This window comes from Vanacampus margaritifer, chromosome 1, assembly GCF_051991255.1.
Source record: "Vanacampus margaritifer isolate UIUO_Vmar chromosome 1, RoL_Vmar_1.0, whole genome shotgun sequence".
Classification (NCBI taxonomy): Eukaryota; Metazoa; Chordata; class Actinopteri; order Syngnathiformes; family Syngnathidae; genus Vanacampus; species Vanacampus margaritifer.
The window spans coordinates 4,634,994-4,654,487 of record NC_135432.1 but is presented as its reverse complement, the minus strand read 5'-3'; the positions used below and the strand labels follow the sequence as shown (position 1 = coordinate 4,654,487).

The 19,494-nt window shown below is 41.3% G+C and overlaps 2 protein-coding genes across 7 annotated transcripts in view; both read left to right on the top strand.

Annotated features, from left to right (window-relative positions):
• epha2b (eph receptor A2 b) overlaps positions 1–11,907 on the top strand; it is a 31,053-nt gene extending 19,146 nt beyond the window's left edge. The window contains exons 6-17 of one of the 2 annotated variants that reach the window (XM_077567880.1): positions 80–210; positions 1,203–1,374; positions 1,455–1,554; positions 2,823–2,878; positions 2,972–3,097; positions 3,632–3,817; positions 3,884–3,945; positions 6,700–6,909; positions 6,989–7,138; positions 7,218–7,411; positions 9,438–9,593; positions 10,603–11,907. In XM_077567880.1, the coding sequence (XP_077424006.1) occupies positions 80–210; positions 1,203–1,374; positions 1,455–1,554; positions 2,823–2,878; positions 2,972–3,097; positions 3,632–3,817; positions 3,884–3,945; positions 6,700–6,909; positions 6,989–7,138; positions 7,218–7,411; positions 9,438–9,593; positions 10,603–10,711 (1,652 nt within the window). In that variant the 3' untranslated portion in view covers positions 10,712–11,907. Of the gene's footprint in view, positions 1–79; positions 211–1,202; positions 1,375–1,454; positions 1,555–2,822; positions 2,879–2,971; positions 3,098–3,631; positions 3,946–6,699; positions 6,910–6,988; positions 7,139–7,217; positions 7,412–9,437; positions 9,594–10,602 lie in introns of both variants that reach the window. The other variant, XM_077567871.1, reaches the window with a different exon arrangement.
• Positions 11,908–12,475: 568 nt separating this feature from the next.
• clcnk (chloride channel K) overlaps positions 12,476–19,494 on the top strand; it is a 40,104-nt gene continuing 33,085 nt past the window's right edge. For 4 of the 5 annotated variants that reach the window (XM_077575408.1, XM_077575418.1, XM_077575399.1 and 1 more), the window contains exon 1: positions 12,476–12,559. Coding sequence is in view for 1 of the 5 variants with exons in the window: in XM_077575381.1 (XP_077431507.1) it covers positions 12,531–12,559 (29 nt within the window). In the remaining 4 variants the exon portion in view is untranslated. The remainder of the gene's footprint in view (positions 12,560–19,494) is intronic. The other variant, XM_077575381.1, reaches the window with a different exon arrangement.

Genomic DNA, 19,494 nt, shown 5'->3' with positions numbered 1-19,494 from the left:
TGACGAACGAGGGTTGCTGTCTTCTATAGAGCAGAACATGGAAGTTCTTCCAGCTGAAGTCGTCCCTGTGTGTCCTCAGATCCCCCCAAAATCACCTCCGTTCGAATGGTGGAGAGAACGGCCACCAAGTTGTCCATCTCCTGGGACGTGTCCCCCCGACCGCGTTTCCAACCTCGGCCCTTCCGCTATGAACTGACCTATCGCAAGAAGGTGCTCGTCTTCCCACACTTCACATCGCACTACTGCAACAAACGCACTTGTTCTATCATCTGCATGGATTGCAGAACTCTTTTGGTGCATGTTCTATTAATCAAAAGTCAAAGAAATCCAGATAAAAGGCTTTTTTTTTTCTTCATAAAATCTGTGTTATTGACATGATAGTTACAATGTATACAAACACAATAATACAGCACAGATCTGGAAGAAAAACAGTAGTTTTATTGTGACTGGGCTTGTTAAGTAGTGGGAAAAACTCCAGAAACTTTCCATGGGAAGTTGAGCTGAGGAATTTTTTTTACTACGCTGTTTACTATGGATACTTTCCATGTAAGTGATTGATGAGATGAGAATGAATGTTAAATGTTAACTGGAACTTTGAAATAATTTATACCATCGGTATCAGTAACAGCGGACCCCCGCAAGTAGCGAAAATCAAAAATGTGTAATTAACGGCCATTGGAAATACACTGAAAAAAATATTAAACCCCCAAAAAATCATGAAAACAAACTTCAAATAAGTGTTTTAAGAGTTAAGAGTTAATTGACATCACTAAAAAAAAAAAATGTTTTAAATTGGGAAAAAAATCTGCAAATGTGAATCAACGGGTGCCAAACTGCATGTATGCGGGAGCATATCATTTTATGGTAATTAGTAATTAGTCATGTTCAATATTTGACATACTGATGCATTTGTGAATATACATAGTAAGGGCAAAAAACTACCCAACAACTAAATTGGTGGCTTATCAATGTTTTCAACTACAGTGCAGGTGTCTTAGCAGCAAATCCACATTTTGCCAGTTTCTTATGCAAAGTCATCTGAATTCCTGATCATTCTCTTCACATCTGTGCAGTGTCTCACCTGCCATGTATTATTTTTTTGTTAACCAAAATGGAGCCAAATGAGCACTTTGTAGCCGTGTCTTTTCCTTAAGAGCACAAATGATGTTGAGCTTACTTGAAACCCTCTGGCGTCCTCTCAGGATGACAATCTGGACGTGACCACCTACACGGTGCTGATCCTGGAGAAGAGTTCGGTCCAGATCAGCGACCTGGCCCCCGGCACGGCCTACCTGTTCAGGGTGCAGGCCCTCGGCAGCGACGGCAGTCCCGGAGGCTCCAGTGTGGAGGAGCAGTTTGAAACCTCATCCGCAGGTCGGCAGGGGGAAGCACCCATGCCACTGTTTTGACACGGCACGTCTTTAATTCATGCGTTTATGCTTACCTTTTTGCAGAACCGCTGACTCAGACCAACCCTGCACTCATTTTTGGTGTGCCGGTTGCAGGCGCGGCTGTGTTGTTCATACTGGTCGTGGTGGTCTTCCTCCGCAGACGGTCAGTAAGCACTTCTCCTCTTCCTCCACAGGGCCTCTAAATGAACTTTACATTCAAACTGCCGTCACCTCTGCTTTTCTTTCTTCCTTTTGTCAATTCTGCATCTCAATGTGTTCCGACCCTCAAGGGAACAAAACCAAAGTGTTGCATGTTCGTTGGTTCTCTACTTGGGATTGTCGGGGACTTTAAAAGGAAATGTGTCCGGAGCGCGGCATTGTCGGTGAGAAGAGGGAGAGGCCTCTCGGTACAAAGTGCTTCTCTGTCTTGTAATGTTGAGCCGAAGCGTTCCTGTAGCAGCCTGAAGATTGTCCTCGTCCACCTTCCTCGCAGCTGTCTACTCGTCACCGCTTTGAATCAATCGCTTCAGCAAACACGGCTCATCGTTAGCGCGGATCAAAGGCATCCTTTGTGAAAGCCATGACAAAAAGGTTGCAATGTGCCATTGATATTAAAGCAGGAAGTGCAATACGTAACAACCCCGCCTCCCCCGCCACCCACTTCAAGTCGGAATTTTACAGCATTGAGGTGATGAAATACAGATTAGCTCTTTGACTGCAAAAAAACGTTAAATAACGTTTAATAAAATCCTATGGAGGAGTGCCAAAGACGTTAAAAGACGTTTTTTTCAAAACAGAGGTGAAACTAACCATTTTCTATTGTTGATTACTGAAAAACGGAATAAGGTAGAAACAAACTTTTTTTTCTGATAAAAGATGAGAGTCCAATCTTCCATTTGGTAGTATGTGTGTTTCCATAGTCCAAACACATAATTTTCTGTGGAACTTGAAAGATCAGTCAAAAATGCTTAAATCGGCAGGCACCCACGGCATCCCTTTTCTGAAAACGTCTGGCAGTCAAAGAGTTAGATACAATGAGAATGAATTTTACACACAAAAATACAACATTTTAGCACCATTTTTAGCACTTGGTGTGATTCCCAAGTTTTTATATGAACAATTAAAAAATTATTCAAAAGAATGTTTGATTCAGGCCAGCAGAAGAACTTTTGTGTTATGGATTTCAACTGCAACTACTTTTTGGTGTCCCGGGGGCTCCAAAACTGCAGTATTGGTTTTGTAGCAATTACCATTAGGGCTGGGCAATATATCAAAAAAAATAATAAATATTTTAATATTTATTACAATAATTTTATATTTTCAAAACGTTATCTTTTTAAAAATATAGAGCTTTAAAAATCGAAATGAGTTCATTTGAGTAGCAATTCTAAAGCTTCAAATTTGGCCTCATGTAATTTGTGTCTTATTCAGGAAAAGAAACTCTCACACCAGACAAGGACCAGAAGATGCCTACTTCTCCACCTCGGGTACCTAAAAGAAAAAAAAAAAAACATCTCATCTTTCTTCTCACATCATTCTTCTGACGATCTGCTGATCTTTATTGTCGTATACCTCCGCAGAGCAACTAAAACCCCTGAAGACCTACGTGGACCCGCACACCTACGAGGACCCCAACACAGCCGTGCTGAAGTTTGCCACCGAAATCCACCCCAGCCACATCAGCAAACAGAAAGTCATCGGCGCTGGTGAGTGACAGCCCCGGCGACTTGCTGAGAGACGTTGCCATCCCCAGTGGGGCTGTTTACACGGCGGCGCATTTTCCGCAACTTCACGTGTCGATTGATTGACAGCCGCCTCCCTCCTTCAGTAAGATGAACATCTACCTGCCCTGTTGCGGCAACTCTTGCCAAGTTGTGATGCATCAGCACCTCACAAATCTCCCACGCATGTGATGTTTATTCAAGTGGGAGTCTTTTAATTTTTTTTATTGCCCTCCAATGTACACCCCCACCCCTTTTTTCCCATGGACATACCCCCTCCCTGCCTTTCTCCTCATGTGACAGCTGATTCCCATACCCCCCCCCCCCCCCACACCAAAGGCCACCCGCTGCTTAAACAACACCCAACCTTGAACACACCTCTGCGGGAGTGCCTCGGGCCAAACAGCCACACACACTTTTTTTTTTCCCCCCCCCTCCGTCCGTTCACACAAAGAAATCCACCGCCGGCCGAAAAACAAAACTTGTATATCCTTGTAAAAAAACTATATCTCCTTGCAGGAGAATTTGGCGAGGTGTACCGTGGTATTCTGAAGGTCCCGGGCCGGAAAGAAGTGGCCGTGGCCGTCAAGACATTGAAACCCGGCTACTCGGAGAAACAGAGGCAAGACTTTCTGGGCGAGGCGTCCATCATGGGACAATTCTCCCACCAGAATATCATCCGCCTGGAGGGGGTGGTGACCAAATGTGAGGACTCAAATTTGGAAACATCATCTCACCTGTTAGTTAACGTGTTTTTTGTTTTATGTGCAGTCAAACACGCCATGATTGTGACTGAATACATGGAGAACGGAGCACTGGACCGATACCTCAGGGTGAGTTCACTTGAATTCAACTCTTACAAACACTGGACAAATAATCCAAATACTAGTTTGGGGATGGCCCCTCTTCCTTCAAGGAGGTCACGAGCGTCCTTATTTGTAGCCTATATTGTGTGTGTGTGTGTACAAGAAATACAGACGCTCCCCAACTTACGAACGAGTTACGTTCCGAGCGATCGTTCGTAAGGTGAATTTGTTCGTAAGTTGCTTCAGTGCTATATTTTGTATTATAATTTATGTTTAAAGAGAATACGTACAGTACTGTACTACGTATGTTAGAGAGAGAGAGCGAGAGACACACACAGTATGTACATGTACGTAATAAGATAAATAAAATGAAGTTTAACTTACTTTTGGAAGATGTACTCGATGCTTAAGGATTTGATGGAGGAGGAAGAGGAGGATTTTATATCATGAGAGGTTCTTCGTCGTTGCTGGAATGGGTTTCAAAAGTTACTTCCTCCTCCGTAACTTCAATGTCGGAAGAAGTTGAGGGTCGCGGAGAAGAAGATGAGGGTTGATGATTATCTTCCTTGGAGGATTTACTAGAAACTGGCCGAAAGAAGCGATCTAACGATGATTGCACAGTTTTCTTCTTTTTTCATCATAAATGATGCGGTAGCACTGTATGGCATCATTCAATTGATTTGCAACCTTTGCGCAACGTTCAATATTTGGGTCTTGCTGCTCGAAGAGTGCGATGGCTTTATCTATGAGCGACAGGCGTTTCTTCTTCTTCCTCCTCCTCGACACGTTGCTGAGCCTCCAATGCTGGGTGAGCTCTCACAGCGCCAAGCGTCGGTATTAGCGGCGGAAAGAAGCACTACAGTACTCGGAAAAAGGTGCGAAATAAAAAATCGAACTTACAGCATCTCTTTCCAAACATTTTTTGACATGCGCGCAGACATGTTCGTATGTACCGTTGTTCGTAACTCGAATGTTCGGAAGTAGGGGAGCGTCTGTACTTGGGCGGAAGGGCCTAAACACCAGTGGGATGTTTGTTGACCCAAAAGAGTAAAAAGGAGCTCCTTTTTACTTTTACTGGCCTCTAACAAATGTGATTATATAAATGTTTTTTTCAATTTGAAACCGCTGCCAAGTGTCACAAAATTTCCTGGCATTCTTTGTTAAAGAAAGGATACAAAATTACTTGCGTTAAAGATCATGGGGATGGTTGAAGTTGGTGTAGGGGGGTATTGTGTAAATCAGCATTTTACAAAATTGACTACAGTCACAACTCACAGACACATTTTCAAAATTAGGAAGCTAACAAAAGTTTACTGGGTTGGTTAATTTCACACTTGACGGTGGGCAAGCACTACAGAGATACAACTTTGGACAAATGCTAAAGTAGCTAGTTATGAAAAACACTCAATAACTTTATTAAATCACAATTCTAAGAACATACAAACGAGCATTAAGTGCAATCTGTTAGGTGCTCAATTTGCTGGCTCTATTTTCTACACCCAAGCAAACTTTGAGGCAGATGTCTTATCGTATTATTAATTTCTTGACATGCTTCTCTTAGGAAAAGACACATTATCAAGTGTGTGTTTTTTCTTAAATATATCGCTGGCGTCGGGCCGGGTCACATTTGGCACACTTTAATTAATTAATTATTTTGTTATTTTTCCAACGTATCTCTTTGATGATACAGTGGTAACGGTTGAACAAACAAACCGTTTTGGGGATCTCCTGAAAAGTGAGGTTACAGAGGTTACCCCAACAGAAGAGTTTGCTACATACATTTTTTTTTTCCATTTAACCTTTATTTAACCAGGTTGGTCCTGATGAGATTTAAAACCTCTTTTTCAAGAGAGGCCTGGCCAAGACTGGCAGCAGCAAAACAACACAAAGTTACAGACATGCAGTACAGAGTGAGACAAATGTACAAAGTACAAACATTTTGGATTCAATAATCAATACAATTGTTAAAGAGCCAAGGTAAAAAGCATTGACACTGTATGGAAGCTGTTTCCATGTCTTTCAATTTTGATTTAAAAACATTTTTATTTATTTATTTATTTTTTTTCTGGGGAGCTCAGTATCTCTTTGACTGCCAGACGTTTTCAGAAAAGGGATGCCGTGGGTGCCAGCCGATTTAAGCATTTTGGCTGATCTTTCAAGGTCCACAGAAAATGATGTGTTTGGACTATGGAAACACACATACTACTAAATGAAAGATTGGACTCTCATCTTTCATCAGAAAAAAAAGTTTGTTTCTACCTTATTCCGTTTTTCAGTAATCAACAATAGAAAATGGTTAGTTTCACCTCTGTTTTGAAAAAACGTATTTTAACGTCTTTGGCACTCCTCCCTAGGATTTTACTAAACGTTATTTAACGTTTTGGGCAGTCAAAGAGGTATTGTTCATTCGGTAATTTTACCGATTTGACATGTCATCATCATTGCTCTCATTTAAAAACATTTAAGGACTTCCGTTTCTTGAGCTTTAAGTCATCCAGGCTGAGGGTTCTGAGTACCCAAATGCGTTTTTTTTTACCAATTTATGTCCGTACGTTTGGGATAGAGAGCAAAAAAGAGGTCCTGCGAATGCAACAAATACTGTCTGCTACGCTGCCTGAAAAAACACAAAGAAATATCCAAAAATAAATGAATAAACTTTAACTACAACTGTATACAGTACCAACTTTTGCGCTCCACTTATTCTAAACCTTAGCGATTATTGTGTGTTCATCTGTGTACTGGAGCTGATAAGGTTTTTGTTGTTTTTCTTCTTGCCTTCAGGACCGCGACGGTGAAATTTCCTCCTTCCAGCTGGTGGGCATGTTGCGGGGCATCGCGGCGGGCATGAAGTACCTCTCAGATATGAGCTACGTGCACCGCGACCTGGCCGCTCGCAACATCCTGGTCAACAACACTCTGGAGTGTAAAGTGTCCGATTTTGGCTTATCGCGAGTTCTGGAAGACGAGCCTGAGGGGACGTACACCACAAGCGTGAGTAGACGGATGGATGTCTGCGAGACGATATTTCGCAGGCACGTCTGGATGAGGTTGCTGCCTTTTTACTCGCCAGGGAGGAAAGATCCCCATTCGGTGGACGGCCCCGGAGGCAATCGCGTACAGGAAGTTCACGTCGGCGAGCGACGTGTGGAGTTTTGGCATCGTTATGTGGGAGGTGATGGCGTTTGGCGAAAGGCCCTACTGGGACATGAGTAATCACGAGGTGAGATTTATTTATTTTTTGTGCACAGTTCGCCGGCCGCTCTGAGTCATCAGCAGAGCTCGTGCTAAATTGTCCGCAGGTGATGAAAGCAATCAACGAGGCCTTCCGGCTGCCGGCGCCCATGGACTGCCCCTCGGCTGTTTACCAGCTCATGCTGCAGTGCTGGCTCCAGGACCGCTCCAAGAGGCCACGTTTCGGGGACATTGTCAGCCTGTTGGACAAACTGCTGCGGAGTCCAGACTCCCTCAAGGCCATTGCTGACTTTGACCCACGGTAACCTTTATTCACATCCAAAAATGGGGAAAATATCAGCTGTGGCCATAACATGAGATGTGTCAGAAAAGATCCAGGACCGGTATCAAAACCAACAACAAACCGAGTTTTTCCCTTTGTGAGCTATTTGCTCACGATTGGCTGAGCATCTGACAGTTCCTTTTTGAGAAGAATATCGTTAGTTTTTCCCTCTTTCTGATGCTCAAGCGAGTCATCAATAAGGTCCGTTTTAAAGACGTGAACAATATCAAGATGGTCGTGACGACGGAGCTGCGCAGTAACCCGGAAGAATCTTTTCCAAGAGTACATGAGGGTGTGGCAGGGAAGGCTTCGCTCCAGACAGATTAATTTGTAGAGAAAAAACTAGTAGTTAGAAGCTTGGATTCGAAATACATCTTTTGTGATACCAGTCCTGGAACTTCTCTGACACACTTTGTAATATTACATCTGCACAAAATGCTCGTTTCCTTTTTCTTTTTAGAACATGTTTGTAATAATATTAACATTATTTGTAACCACAACTATAGTGATAACCTGCTAACCTATTTCTTGGTAGCTTTAACTCATCAGTATATAGGTAGTTTTTACCCCTTTTTGGACCAAAATCCTCAACCCAATGCACTAGATATAAATAACCAAGCATTGGCTCTGCCAAAGGCTGCAACTATCGATGATTTTCATTTTTTATATTTGATTAATCTGGCGAGTATTTTGTGTAATTAATAATAATCATAATAAAAAATGTTTACATTTCCATCCCTTTATTCAAAAACAGGACATTATCTCAAATTCACAGTGCAAAAAATGCACAAATAAAAATAAATTATGATTTAGTTACTGCTTTGTATTTACTGTTGAGAAGCTGAAATTCCGAACATTTAGACAGTAAAAAAAAAAAAAAAGGTGTCTAAAACGTTTCATTGGTTATCAAAGTTAATATGTTGATAATAATCCTGTCAAAGTGAAAGTGTTAACTAATTAATTAATCACAAAAAAATGATCGCATTAATCATGTATTAACGCAGATTAATCACACTATATTAATTATGACCACAGATGTTCCTTTATCTTGACAGCGGATGGCTCTGTAAAAAGTAGCACAGGTTCATGTCAAACTACTGCCGTCAACCCCCCCCCCCATTTTAAATGACACAAGTAATTAACTGATGAGAAAAAGAGGAGGACGAGAGTGTGCAGTGGATCAAAATGTTAAAGAGACGTCATCATAACATTAAATGTCGAAAGAATTAACACATAACTGGTGCTCTTCAATTTTGGCGGGCACATTTTTTTGGGATAATAAAGCCTTTTTAATTTAGCGATTAATCATGATTAATCAAAATTCTAAGATGTGATTAATCTGATTGAATTTTTTTATTTTTTGACAGGTCTAGTTGATATTAATCAATTAGTTGTCAATTATTCTATTAATTGTTGTCCCTTTTGGGTACAGCACTGGGCTACATAATTTACCGTATTTGGTTTACTTTTGACTCAGCAGTTTTAAGTGTAAAGAGGTCGAGGTCAGCCAATGACAATGGACAGGTTTAGTATAATATGAGTGAATTTTATTCATTGAACTGTAAAGATATTCTGAAAAGTCTGCCATTGTAGCTTATTGATGAGTACAGATTAAGAAAAGTTGTTGTTGTTGCTGTTTTTCAAGTTCGAGAGAGAGTGCGCTCCATTTGCTTACCCAGACGTCCAAGTTGAGCAAATGTGCACACATTATATCTTGTTTGAGAGGCATTGAGTGGTTGTGTCTCATAGTCGAGAAACACAGACGCTCTTAAAGTGTCTTTTTGTGTGCGAGAGTGCGCAAGAAGGCGTGTCTTCTTTCTTTCTTTTTTTGACAGTGAGAAGGGACAAAAGGCCGCCACTGTCGAATCTCAGTCATCACTTTTTCCCCGACTGCTCCAACTGGTTTTCATCACTGTGTCTTCCCACACTGTTATTAAAGTTGTCTCTCATCTGCTTTATTATTCTTATTGTAACAACACGACATTTTCTTGTTCTCTTCACGCAGCGTATCCATCCGCCTGCCCAGCGTCAGCGGTTCGGACGGCTCGCCCTTCAGGTCGGTGTCCGAGTGGCTGGAATCCATCAAGATGAGCCAGTACAGCGACAACTTCAGCTGCGCCGGCGTCGTCAGCATGGAGCAAGTCCTGCAGATGAAGAACGAGTAAGCGCTCACATTCGCTGACGCCACATATTCCTTTTTATATTCTTGTGTTTTTTTTTTTTTGGTTTTGCTCGATACATTATATCGCAAGAGTGTTTTTACTCCCAGCGGGACTTCTGTTCCTGACTTGGTCCAAGTCGTTTCTCCAATCTGCAAAATGGCTGGCGTCATCATTATCATCCCCAGGCCTCAGTCAGGACTTGTCAAATGTTTGTGATGGAAAAAGTAGGACGAAAGACGTGGCTTTCTTTTCTTTTTGAGGTCACGCCACTTCTTCTTTCTCTCATCACTTCATCCCTCGCTCTGCCCGCACGCTTTGCCCTGAGCGGCGCACATTTGCAAACCCTCAAAAAGTCACTTGTGGCTGTTGAAGGCAAAATGCTTTTTGTGGCTTTTTTTTGGGGCGGGGGGGGGTTAAACGAAGAGAACATTCTTGAAGAAATTGAAGGTGTAAGAGGAGTTAAGTCTTATCTTTCACATGTATGGGAACACTTAGAAGGCGGCAATTGAAGGAAATTGCCCAAACATTTGGAGAAAAGGCTTAGTCAAGCACATCCTATCTGCCTGTTTGGGACAATAATGAAGGCCAGAGCTTTTCCGAAGCGGGCGAGCAGCCAATAGGAAGCCGCAAGAGGCATCTTCCCTGCCCTGCTGCTGTGCCTGCCGCGCACATCTTTAACTGGCTGCGATTTGGGAAGATTGAGAAGCAGATGACAAACTCCTTTCAAGTGTTTGTCATGGAGAACGCTGTGATTGCGCGGCTCCATCTGCAAGCACTCCGAAGGCCACCGGCAGCCAAGTGAATCATTGTTAAATCATTAAAGCCGCTAATGAAGGCTTCGACTTAAGCGTCGTCCTTTCATGTTGTGACGTTCAACCCCGCTCCACATGCGTAAAGTGCAAGCGGATGTTTAATGACTTCAAGGCACGGGAGCGTGAAAAGTGTTGGAAGGGGGCCAAAGTGTAAGCGCTGCCAAAATATCATGTTTCTCTCATCTCTCTGTCACAGGGACATTAAGAACATCGGGGTGAGGCTGCCCGGACATTTGAAAAGAATCGCCTACAGCATTTTGGGCTTAAAGGACCAGACCAGCACCCTGAGTGTGTTCGCGGTGTGAACGGCGTCACCGAGGTCTTGAAACCCCAAGCACTGAAGCAGAGAGCCCTTTGGACTCCCAATTGAGCCGGAGCGCAGCAAACATTGGCAAGCGGTGGAGGAAATACACAAACAGACTCATTCCTGTTTAAAAAAAGATTTGTCACTCGTGGGAAATGGCTTCACATGTGCGTTCATTGTGGAGCAAAAGCAGAAGGTGTGGCAGCGTGGGCGAGAGAGAAAGAGAGAGAGAGAGAGCGAAAGCCCAGCGTCCACTTCCTGTTCACCCAGCGTTTGAAACCAGCTTGAGATGGCCCAAACCAAACTAAGCTATAATCTCGTAAGCAAAAAAAGTGAGGCTTATATGTATGAGGTACTCTGTAAATAATCGACTTTTCTTTTCTTTGTATTTGGGAGTTGGCCCAAACCACGGGGATTAAAGTATTTCTAATGTAGCACTTCCTTTGAAAATATTGTGGTTTTGGGTTTGTCTAGAAGGGACAGGAAATAGCTTATTATGCTTTTAAAAATGAAAAGCAATGGTGCAAATGAGAAGGCACTCGATCTGATCTGCCGGTAATGAAGATGGAGCGGGTAAGCATGGCCAGAATGCAAAACAGAAAAAGAAAAAAAATATGTCATGAGGATGAGTCTTGTCGTGGTGCAGATGATTTGTGACTAAATAATAGTTTGGATGTCTTGTCTATTTTTGTAACCTACACACATTCTCGTGTGCTGTTCTGGAGGACATGGGAAACAAATGCTTTGACAACGAAGTGCGACATTTTTAAAGTGCCTGTTTGATTTTCTTTTTTAATTGATGACTGCAAATTGTTGTGTTACTGATGTACAACCTTTCTTGACTTGAATTTTTCAAATGATCCTTTTTGTAAATGATAGATGTAGCTTTGGAAAAGGGATTCTTTTTGTGTTACATTTGATATGATGTCACTTAATAGATCATTTTGTACAGTTTCCACTTTTTTCTTTCCAAAGCCATTTTAGCTGCCTCTCCAAAAATCATCCTTCAGCAATCCTTCATTTTTTGCCTTTAAAAAAAATGTATTTAATAGATTATTTATTTTTACTTTATTTATTCATCCTCATAAAACACTGAGCTCGGATTAGAATCGAAGGTGGCTCTGTCATTAAAAAAAAAGAAGTCCCTTTTATTGTTGAGTTCATGCATATGCGGAGCAATAAAGACTTAAATTCTGATTTTTTTTTTTATACACAATGTTGTCACGCTTTCTTGGATGTGAATGTTTTTAAATTGTGCTTGTCAAACATAAAGGAGGTTCAGTCATGAGATTTGGGTCATTCCAAAGAAAATCATTTTTGGGTTGGGACTGGAGAAATATGGAAACCCATTTCTGCCTATAAAATAAATGAATAAAAGGAAAATAATTTAAAAAGTTTAATTAAAATGACGTGATGCTAAGGCTTAATATTTAAAAAATAAGTCATAATGATGAGAGCCTCTCATTACGAGATACAAAGTAAAATTTATGAGCGTTGTAATTATTATGACTTATCTTATTAAGGCTGCATTTTATAAATTATCTTATAATTAAGACTTACAGTAGTGCCTCATTTGTATTAATAGTATTTCATGCACATGACTTAGTATGTGAAAACTGTGAGGAAACCATTTTTAACTTACATATACTGTACTTGTCTTCTTTTTTTTGCCTACGTTCATCGAAAGGCGTTGCTTGCGAGCAAGCTAGCGAATCAATAGCAGGTGCTTTGTTGCGGAAGTAGACCAAAAAACAACACATGTGGCTTAAAAAAAGAAAGAAAGAAGCGATTTCGAAAAGGAAGACGTGCCTGTCCCGTGAATGATGGCTTTTCACAAGTACACGCGAGCGTAAGTAAACTACACACATAAGAACGTGTGGGGGTCTCTTTCTTTTTTAAGCCATTGAAAATGTACTGGAGTTCTTTTCTGAGTTTGACATAAACATGATTGATGGATGATGTTTCCAACTGCCTATATTAATACCTTATACATTAAATTATGATCCAAAACACCTAATTTCAAACCCCCAAATTGTCTTTACAATATGTTTTATGTAGTCTAAACACGCACTTATTATGATTAATATTACATTTGATAATATTAATAATATTAATTAATATTACAATATGAGTTAAGCAACAAAATCCACCCGTTTTTAATCCATCTGAGGGGACGGCCATTTTGCATCTTGCTGTCGACTGAAAATGAAATGACTCAGTTACATTTTTTTTTCTTTCTTTTACGGGAGAGCTCAGTATTGTTCATTCGATTTGACATCATCATTGCTCTCCTTTTTTTTTTTTTTTAAATCCAACAAATCAATTAAAAAAAATTAAATAAATGTTTTTTTTTTGTTTTTTTTTTTAAAATACATATACATATATATATACACATATACACACATATATATATATATATATATATATACCCCTTTTTTTTGTATGTGGGTGAGTATGTGTATGTGCGTGTGTGTGTGTGTGCGTGTGCGTGCGTGCGTGCGAGCGTGTGTGTATTCATCAGTTCACCTAAAGCCCATTAAAAAAAAATCCCATACTAATAATATAATATAATAATAAATTGCCAGATGCAGAAACATCAATGTAAGTTATCACGATGTAGACACATTTACATTTCTACATGTAACTTCTCTAAGTGTATATTTATTGAACAACTTCAATTATTTTCATCATATTCCAAAAGTACAACAAAATGTTGCGACATGTTTGTATAGTGTTCTGCTCCGATTACGCATGTTGCCAACAATGTCATTTTACTTTTTCCAAGGTTGTTCAACGTTATCACGCTCGCTGTCACTTTTTAAATGATTGATTGAAGTGACAAAGCCTTAAAATGCATTCTTCAGATAAGAAAGAGGAATGTCAATGTTTAAGTATTGAATTTGTCTGTAAGAAAGGAGCATGGGAACCGGGATTTGTCACTAAGTCTCTGGCGAGTCTTTGTCCTTGACTTCCAGCTGGCTGTGTGTTCTCGCCCCCCTCTGACCAATGGAAGGCCTCAAAATAGTCGCGGCTTTGTGTGGCAGCTCGAAACGGAGAAAGACATTTTCCATCCATTCTCTCACAGCGGTGGATTTTTTTTCTCTCCAAAAGCGAGATGGAAAAAGAAGGGCAGAGCCTGCCATGGCCGTTGCTGATTGTACTGGTTGGGTTTATGCAAATCCGCTCGTGAGCGTGTCCAAAGCGAGCGCCGGCCGGTGGAGTTGTGCTTGATGTGCCTGTCGTTAGCTGTAATGTGATTATCTGCGCTCTGCGGGGGCTGAATGTGTGTGTCTTGTCATTAAAGGACTGTAAATAACAGACACGCATGGGGAGCAGGAGACGAGGGAGGCCCGGCGGTGTTGCTGATGCTGGCATCAGTTTTTTTTTATTGTAGATTGGAGCCTTGCTAAGGTTTACACGAGGTCACATTTGCATGATTGTGCCAAAAGCGTGGGGACTCGCGTCTCTTGTGTCTTCTTGCATCTTCTTTCACATCTTTTCTCCGTGTGCAGGCCAGATGAGATGACAAAAAGCTATCACAGTTCATATAAGATCTCTTTCTCACTCTATTTTTCTTTTCTTTTATGTCCTACTTCTTTCTCTTTGTTATGCGTTTGAAAAGAGCAGACAGAGAGAGAGAGAGAAAAAACGGCAGCGCTGTGGAATTTACATCCTGGCTAACTTTAGCTTTGGGTTCCTGACCAGAAAACACATCCTCCAATTTCTGTCTATATTGGTCGGTCTGCGTCGTTCCTTATGGGGATTTTGCACATAATTCCCCGTCCAAACTCCGCAATGACCCAAGATTTTACGCCCTGAAACCAAGATGACACGCATTTCAAAAGCTCCCATTTCAAACAAGTTGCTGGACTTTAACTCTGTGAAACTTACTGCAGATCGTGTGCTGTCAAAAAAAGCAATTCATTATTTTCCTTCTATTTCCCAAACTGATTGATTGCTATGCACGGCCGCAAGGACTCTGAAACATAACATTCAGATGGAATCAGAGCCAAACGTTTACTTCTAGCTTCTACAATTAAAGAGTTCAAATGCATGAAGCAGACATCTAGATTTTTTGTAAAATGATTTTTATTTTATTTTTATTCTGGCTCCAGAATAATTAGTAGTTTTGATATAGGATATTCTAAACTAAATTAGATTAATTTAAAAAGCAACAACAAGAGTTTTCAAAAAGGTCCTTGATGGGATTTCATTGCAAAACCAGAAAACACCAAGAAAATAAGTCCACAATTTTCACATTACTATAAAATTACACCAAAGTGGTTATTCCTATACTTTGTGAATATGTGAGTGTACAACTACAATCTCTTGAACTAACCCTTAAATTGAATTTAAAATGAGATGAAATGAAATGAAATGGATGGTTGGATAAAATGTAATTCCTGTATATCTAATATGTTTGATAACATACAGTACTTGTCCTAATGGCTTTTTTTTTCTTTGTTTGAGCTTGTCCATTGTTTGGAATAGTTGTGCTTTTCACAAATCAAATAATCCAAACTTTTTTCTTTTTTTCAATCAAACTGTATTTAGATAGCACCTTTCATACATTAAAATGCAACTCAATGTGCTAAAACATCTATAATACAATAAAAAAAACACCCATCTCCCCCCAACATCTCCCCACACACATACACCCCTCCCCCCCCCCAAAATAAATAAATAAATAAATACAAATAAAAATGGCGGGGCACAGAGAAACCATGTGAGGAAAGGAACCCAGGAAACACTGGAGCTAAAAACTAAAAGACAACAAAATAAATAAAAAGCAAAAACAAAGCTAAAAGACAATTAATATGATAAAAGGAACTGGGGATTTTAAAAGTGCTTACTTATGTATCATTTTGTCAGCAGACTAACAGGTCATCACAGGTCAAATTTGTTGACGTCAAATGCTACGTCGTCGTTGACATCTATGGACAATTTGATTTAAGGGGCTAATTGTGAAACTACAAGCGTAAGTAGGCTTTATTGCCTTTTAAAGACTTTGCCAGTACCGAGTCACATGATTCTTTTTATTTTAGCCAGCAGGATGTTCTTCCCTCTCCAAAGTGGCCGGATTTTCTTTCCTCACTTGCCAGCAACCTTAACCCCCCCCCCCCCCCTCTTCATTTCCGCCTGTCTGCATACGTTGTGGAGGCCATTAATCGTCCCGCACACAACATGCACCCCAGCACATAATTACGGTCATTAAAGCAATTAGGGAGCACATGGAGGGCAGGTTTTAGTTGGACCCCGAGGCTCCTCTCTCCTCCATCAGGAGGGCTGAGGTGGTCCACACGCTAAAATAAGAGAAGGGAGTGAAATGAATGAAGGCACTTCCTGTTGGTGTCGCCTTCACAGACTTCGCCAGCTTTGTGACCAGAAGCATTAGCAAGCAAAAGTCCTTCCCGCTCTCACATCCTCTGAAGACTATTTTGGTGCTTCAGCAAATGGGAGGGAAGCAGACAGTGGTTTCGCCGCATTTATACACACACACACACACACTTATCACCGCGTCTGTCATGTCATGTGAGCCTTAGCCTAATATTATGCTCTCATTGTGTCTACCACTGTGGGAATCCTCGCAGATGCAAGCGATTGAACGAGCGCAACAAGCTCCACATGTGCGCGCAAGCCGCAGAAAGTCCCCCGCGCTTTCCCGAGCCTCGTCGTCGGTAAGGTTGAAAAACCGTCGTCGATCCTACGGCCTTTTCGGGACTTTTCCCAGCGTTCCCCCTTGTTGTCCTTGGCGCTCGTGCGTAAAGAAAACAAGAAGCAAGGCCAGTGAGGAACAAGGAGCCGCTGTTACAGGTTGACTCAGAGAGGATGTTCCAAATGAAAGCGGCGGTTTGAAAATGAGATCATGTCCACGATCACATCCAAGATACAGCGCTTAAGCAAATGTTAATGCGGTCATCTTTATTGTTGGGGCTTAAAGGTCAAACCATGAAAGTCCAGAAAAGACAAAGCGTGCTTTGATTTCTTCTTTTCTTGGTTTAGTGATAGCATTTAGGATTGTGCTAGCGCAGTGGTGTCCATTTTCTTATGTTTTGGTTAACATAAGTGAACCACAATTTTAATTATAAGGAGCCGATGATGTAATCGGCCAAGGTAAGCTCGGTCGTCCGTCCGTCCATCTTCTTCCGCTTATCCGGGGTCGGGTCGCGGGGGCAGCAGCTTTAGCAGGGAAGCCCAGACTTCCCTCTCCCCAGCCACTTCAGGCAGCTCCTCCGACGGGACCCCAAGGCGTTCCCAGGCCAGCCGAGAGACGTAGTCTCTCCAGCGTGTCCTGGGTCGTCCCCGGGGCCTCCCGCCGGTAGGACATGCCCGGAGCACCTTCCCAGGAAGGCGTCCAGAAGGCATCCAAACCAGATGCCCGAGCCACCTCAACTGGTTCTTCTCAACGTGGAGGAGTAGCGGCTCGACGCTGAGTCCCTCCCGGATGGCCGAGCTTCTCACCCTATCTCTAAGGGAGACCCCGGACACCCTGCGGAGGAAACTCATTTCATCCGCTCGTATCCGGGATCTTGTTCTTTCGGTCACGACTAAGCTCGGTCTGGATTGGCAAAAATCTTTTGCTGATTGGTGTTAACACAACATAAAAGACAGAGAACGATAGTAGTATTGACCTGTAGAGACACCGTTTTAGTTTTCCTTTTTTTTTTGGTGGCTTTTGTTAAAGAAAAATTTTGCTTAGGCATCCGACATGAGACATTTCGTTCGCATCAGCACTTATCCGGTGTCGGTACCAGATGCGATCGGGCTGCTAGATTGTATCGTGGTCGCCTACAGATGACGTCACGCTACAGGATTGGCTGGAAATTGTCCGTTGACAATTGTTCAATAAAGTTATATGAAAAAAATGACGGTAAAACATTGGAAATAAATTAACAAAGATGGTCATCGAAATAGCAAAATGTATGGACTAAAATTGTAAAAACGTGAATAAACCTAAGAATATAAAAGCAGGATACTTTAAGATTGAAGAAATAATCAAATAGATTGAAGCGCCTTCGCGCTTGCCGGTGACGTCACTACTGCAGCGCTAACGAAATGCGCGATTCGCTTCGGTTTTGGTTTCTTTTTTTTGGTTTCTTAATGATAATAGGAACAATTAACATTTTAAACTGACAATATTTGTCGCATCTCAGGCATTTAATTTGTGTATTTATCATTTATTCAATCCATTTTTGTATTTATTCAATATATCTTGCATTTATATTCTTAGGTTTATTTACGTTTTTACAATTTCAGTTTGTACATTTTGTTGTTTAAATGAAATCTTTAATATAATCTTTTTCTATGTTTGACGTCAACTGGATAATTTCCGGCCAATCCTGTAGCGTAACGCGTACGTTAGCCGACCCCGCTACGATCTGGCAGCCCGATCACATCTGGTACTGACACCGGCACATTCGCAACATGCAGTTAGCTAGCTTGCTAAATATGCCTACACCCCAAAAGTGATAGTCCGCTGGCGTGGTTGCTTTAGAGCAGAGGTGGCCACTTTCCAGCCTGTTTTCCATGTCTCCCTCCTTCCACGCCGATGAATCTAATGATCAGCTCATTAGCAAGCTTTGCTTCTAGAAGCCTGATAACGATCCTGATCGTGAATCAGGTGTGTTAGTCGAGAGAAACATGGAAAACAGGCTGGATGGGGGCGCTCGAGGACCGAACTTGGCCACCCCCTGCTTTAGAGCGCCGTGTTGTCAGCCATGAGTGTGTGCACGTCACAAAGAGAAGGTGAAAAAGCAAGATAAAAATGTTTGACTTGCGTGTGGACAGAGTCTTTGCATTAGCATGGCCATTTTAGAGTGCCTCATCGCTGCACGACAACCCAGTGAGATCAATTTCAGCCACCGGAGGCTAGCGAGTATTCTTTTGCGACTCAAACAAGGTGATGTCAGACAAAGTGGCATCCATTTTCCCTGGTCGTAAAAGTTGTATTTTATTGACAGCGGACAGTTGAGTTTTATACATCATTAATTTACCTGCAAATTCATATACACAAATTCCTGTTTTTATTTTTTAAATTGATCTGTAATTTACAACCCGAATATTGCACACACTGTATAATTGATTTTATTAAAGAAAACAAATGTTGCCACTTTTTTAAAATGTCATGTGTGTGTTGAGATCCATACTCTTATCATATCTTTTAGTACCCAGAGAGAACCAACATAAAGAACATAAAACACTCCACACAGGAAGGCAGCAGTCGAGATTCGTTGTTGCAGAGCTGACATCACAAAGGTTTTTATTTTTAATGGGACGACTGAACAAGAACCCTTTCAGGGCGGGTGGGGGTGGTGTGAACAAAAATGAGTAAAATATTGCAATTTAAATTTAATTTTAAAACAGTTGTGCCTCCCCCTGCTGGCCATTGGATAGAATTCTGGTTGTAGACACTACATAATAGTTGCTTTTTGTATTGCCTTATATTGCATAATTTTTCTTGGTTGTATTATATTGCTGTCGAGAAAATACAGTAGCACCTTTCATAAATGAGAGTGGCTGGTGTGTACAACTGCAATTTTGCCATCTAACCACAAGGGGTCAGACTGGTTCCAAGCAGTGCAGTGTTGATCAGAAAGGCATTTTCACACAATTGACGGCTTGCCCATATTTGGAAGTGGTTGCTTAGTGGTTTACAGAAAGTAGCGGGATGCTTTGCTCAACCATGACCCTTTAATGAGGTCAAGCACTATTCAAATAAAAAAAAAAATAGATGGCATTATTACAATGTTAATTACATTTTCCAACAAATTGTTTGTTTCTATA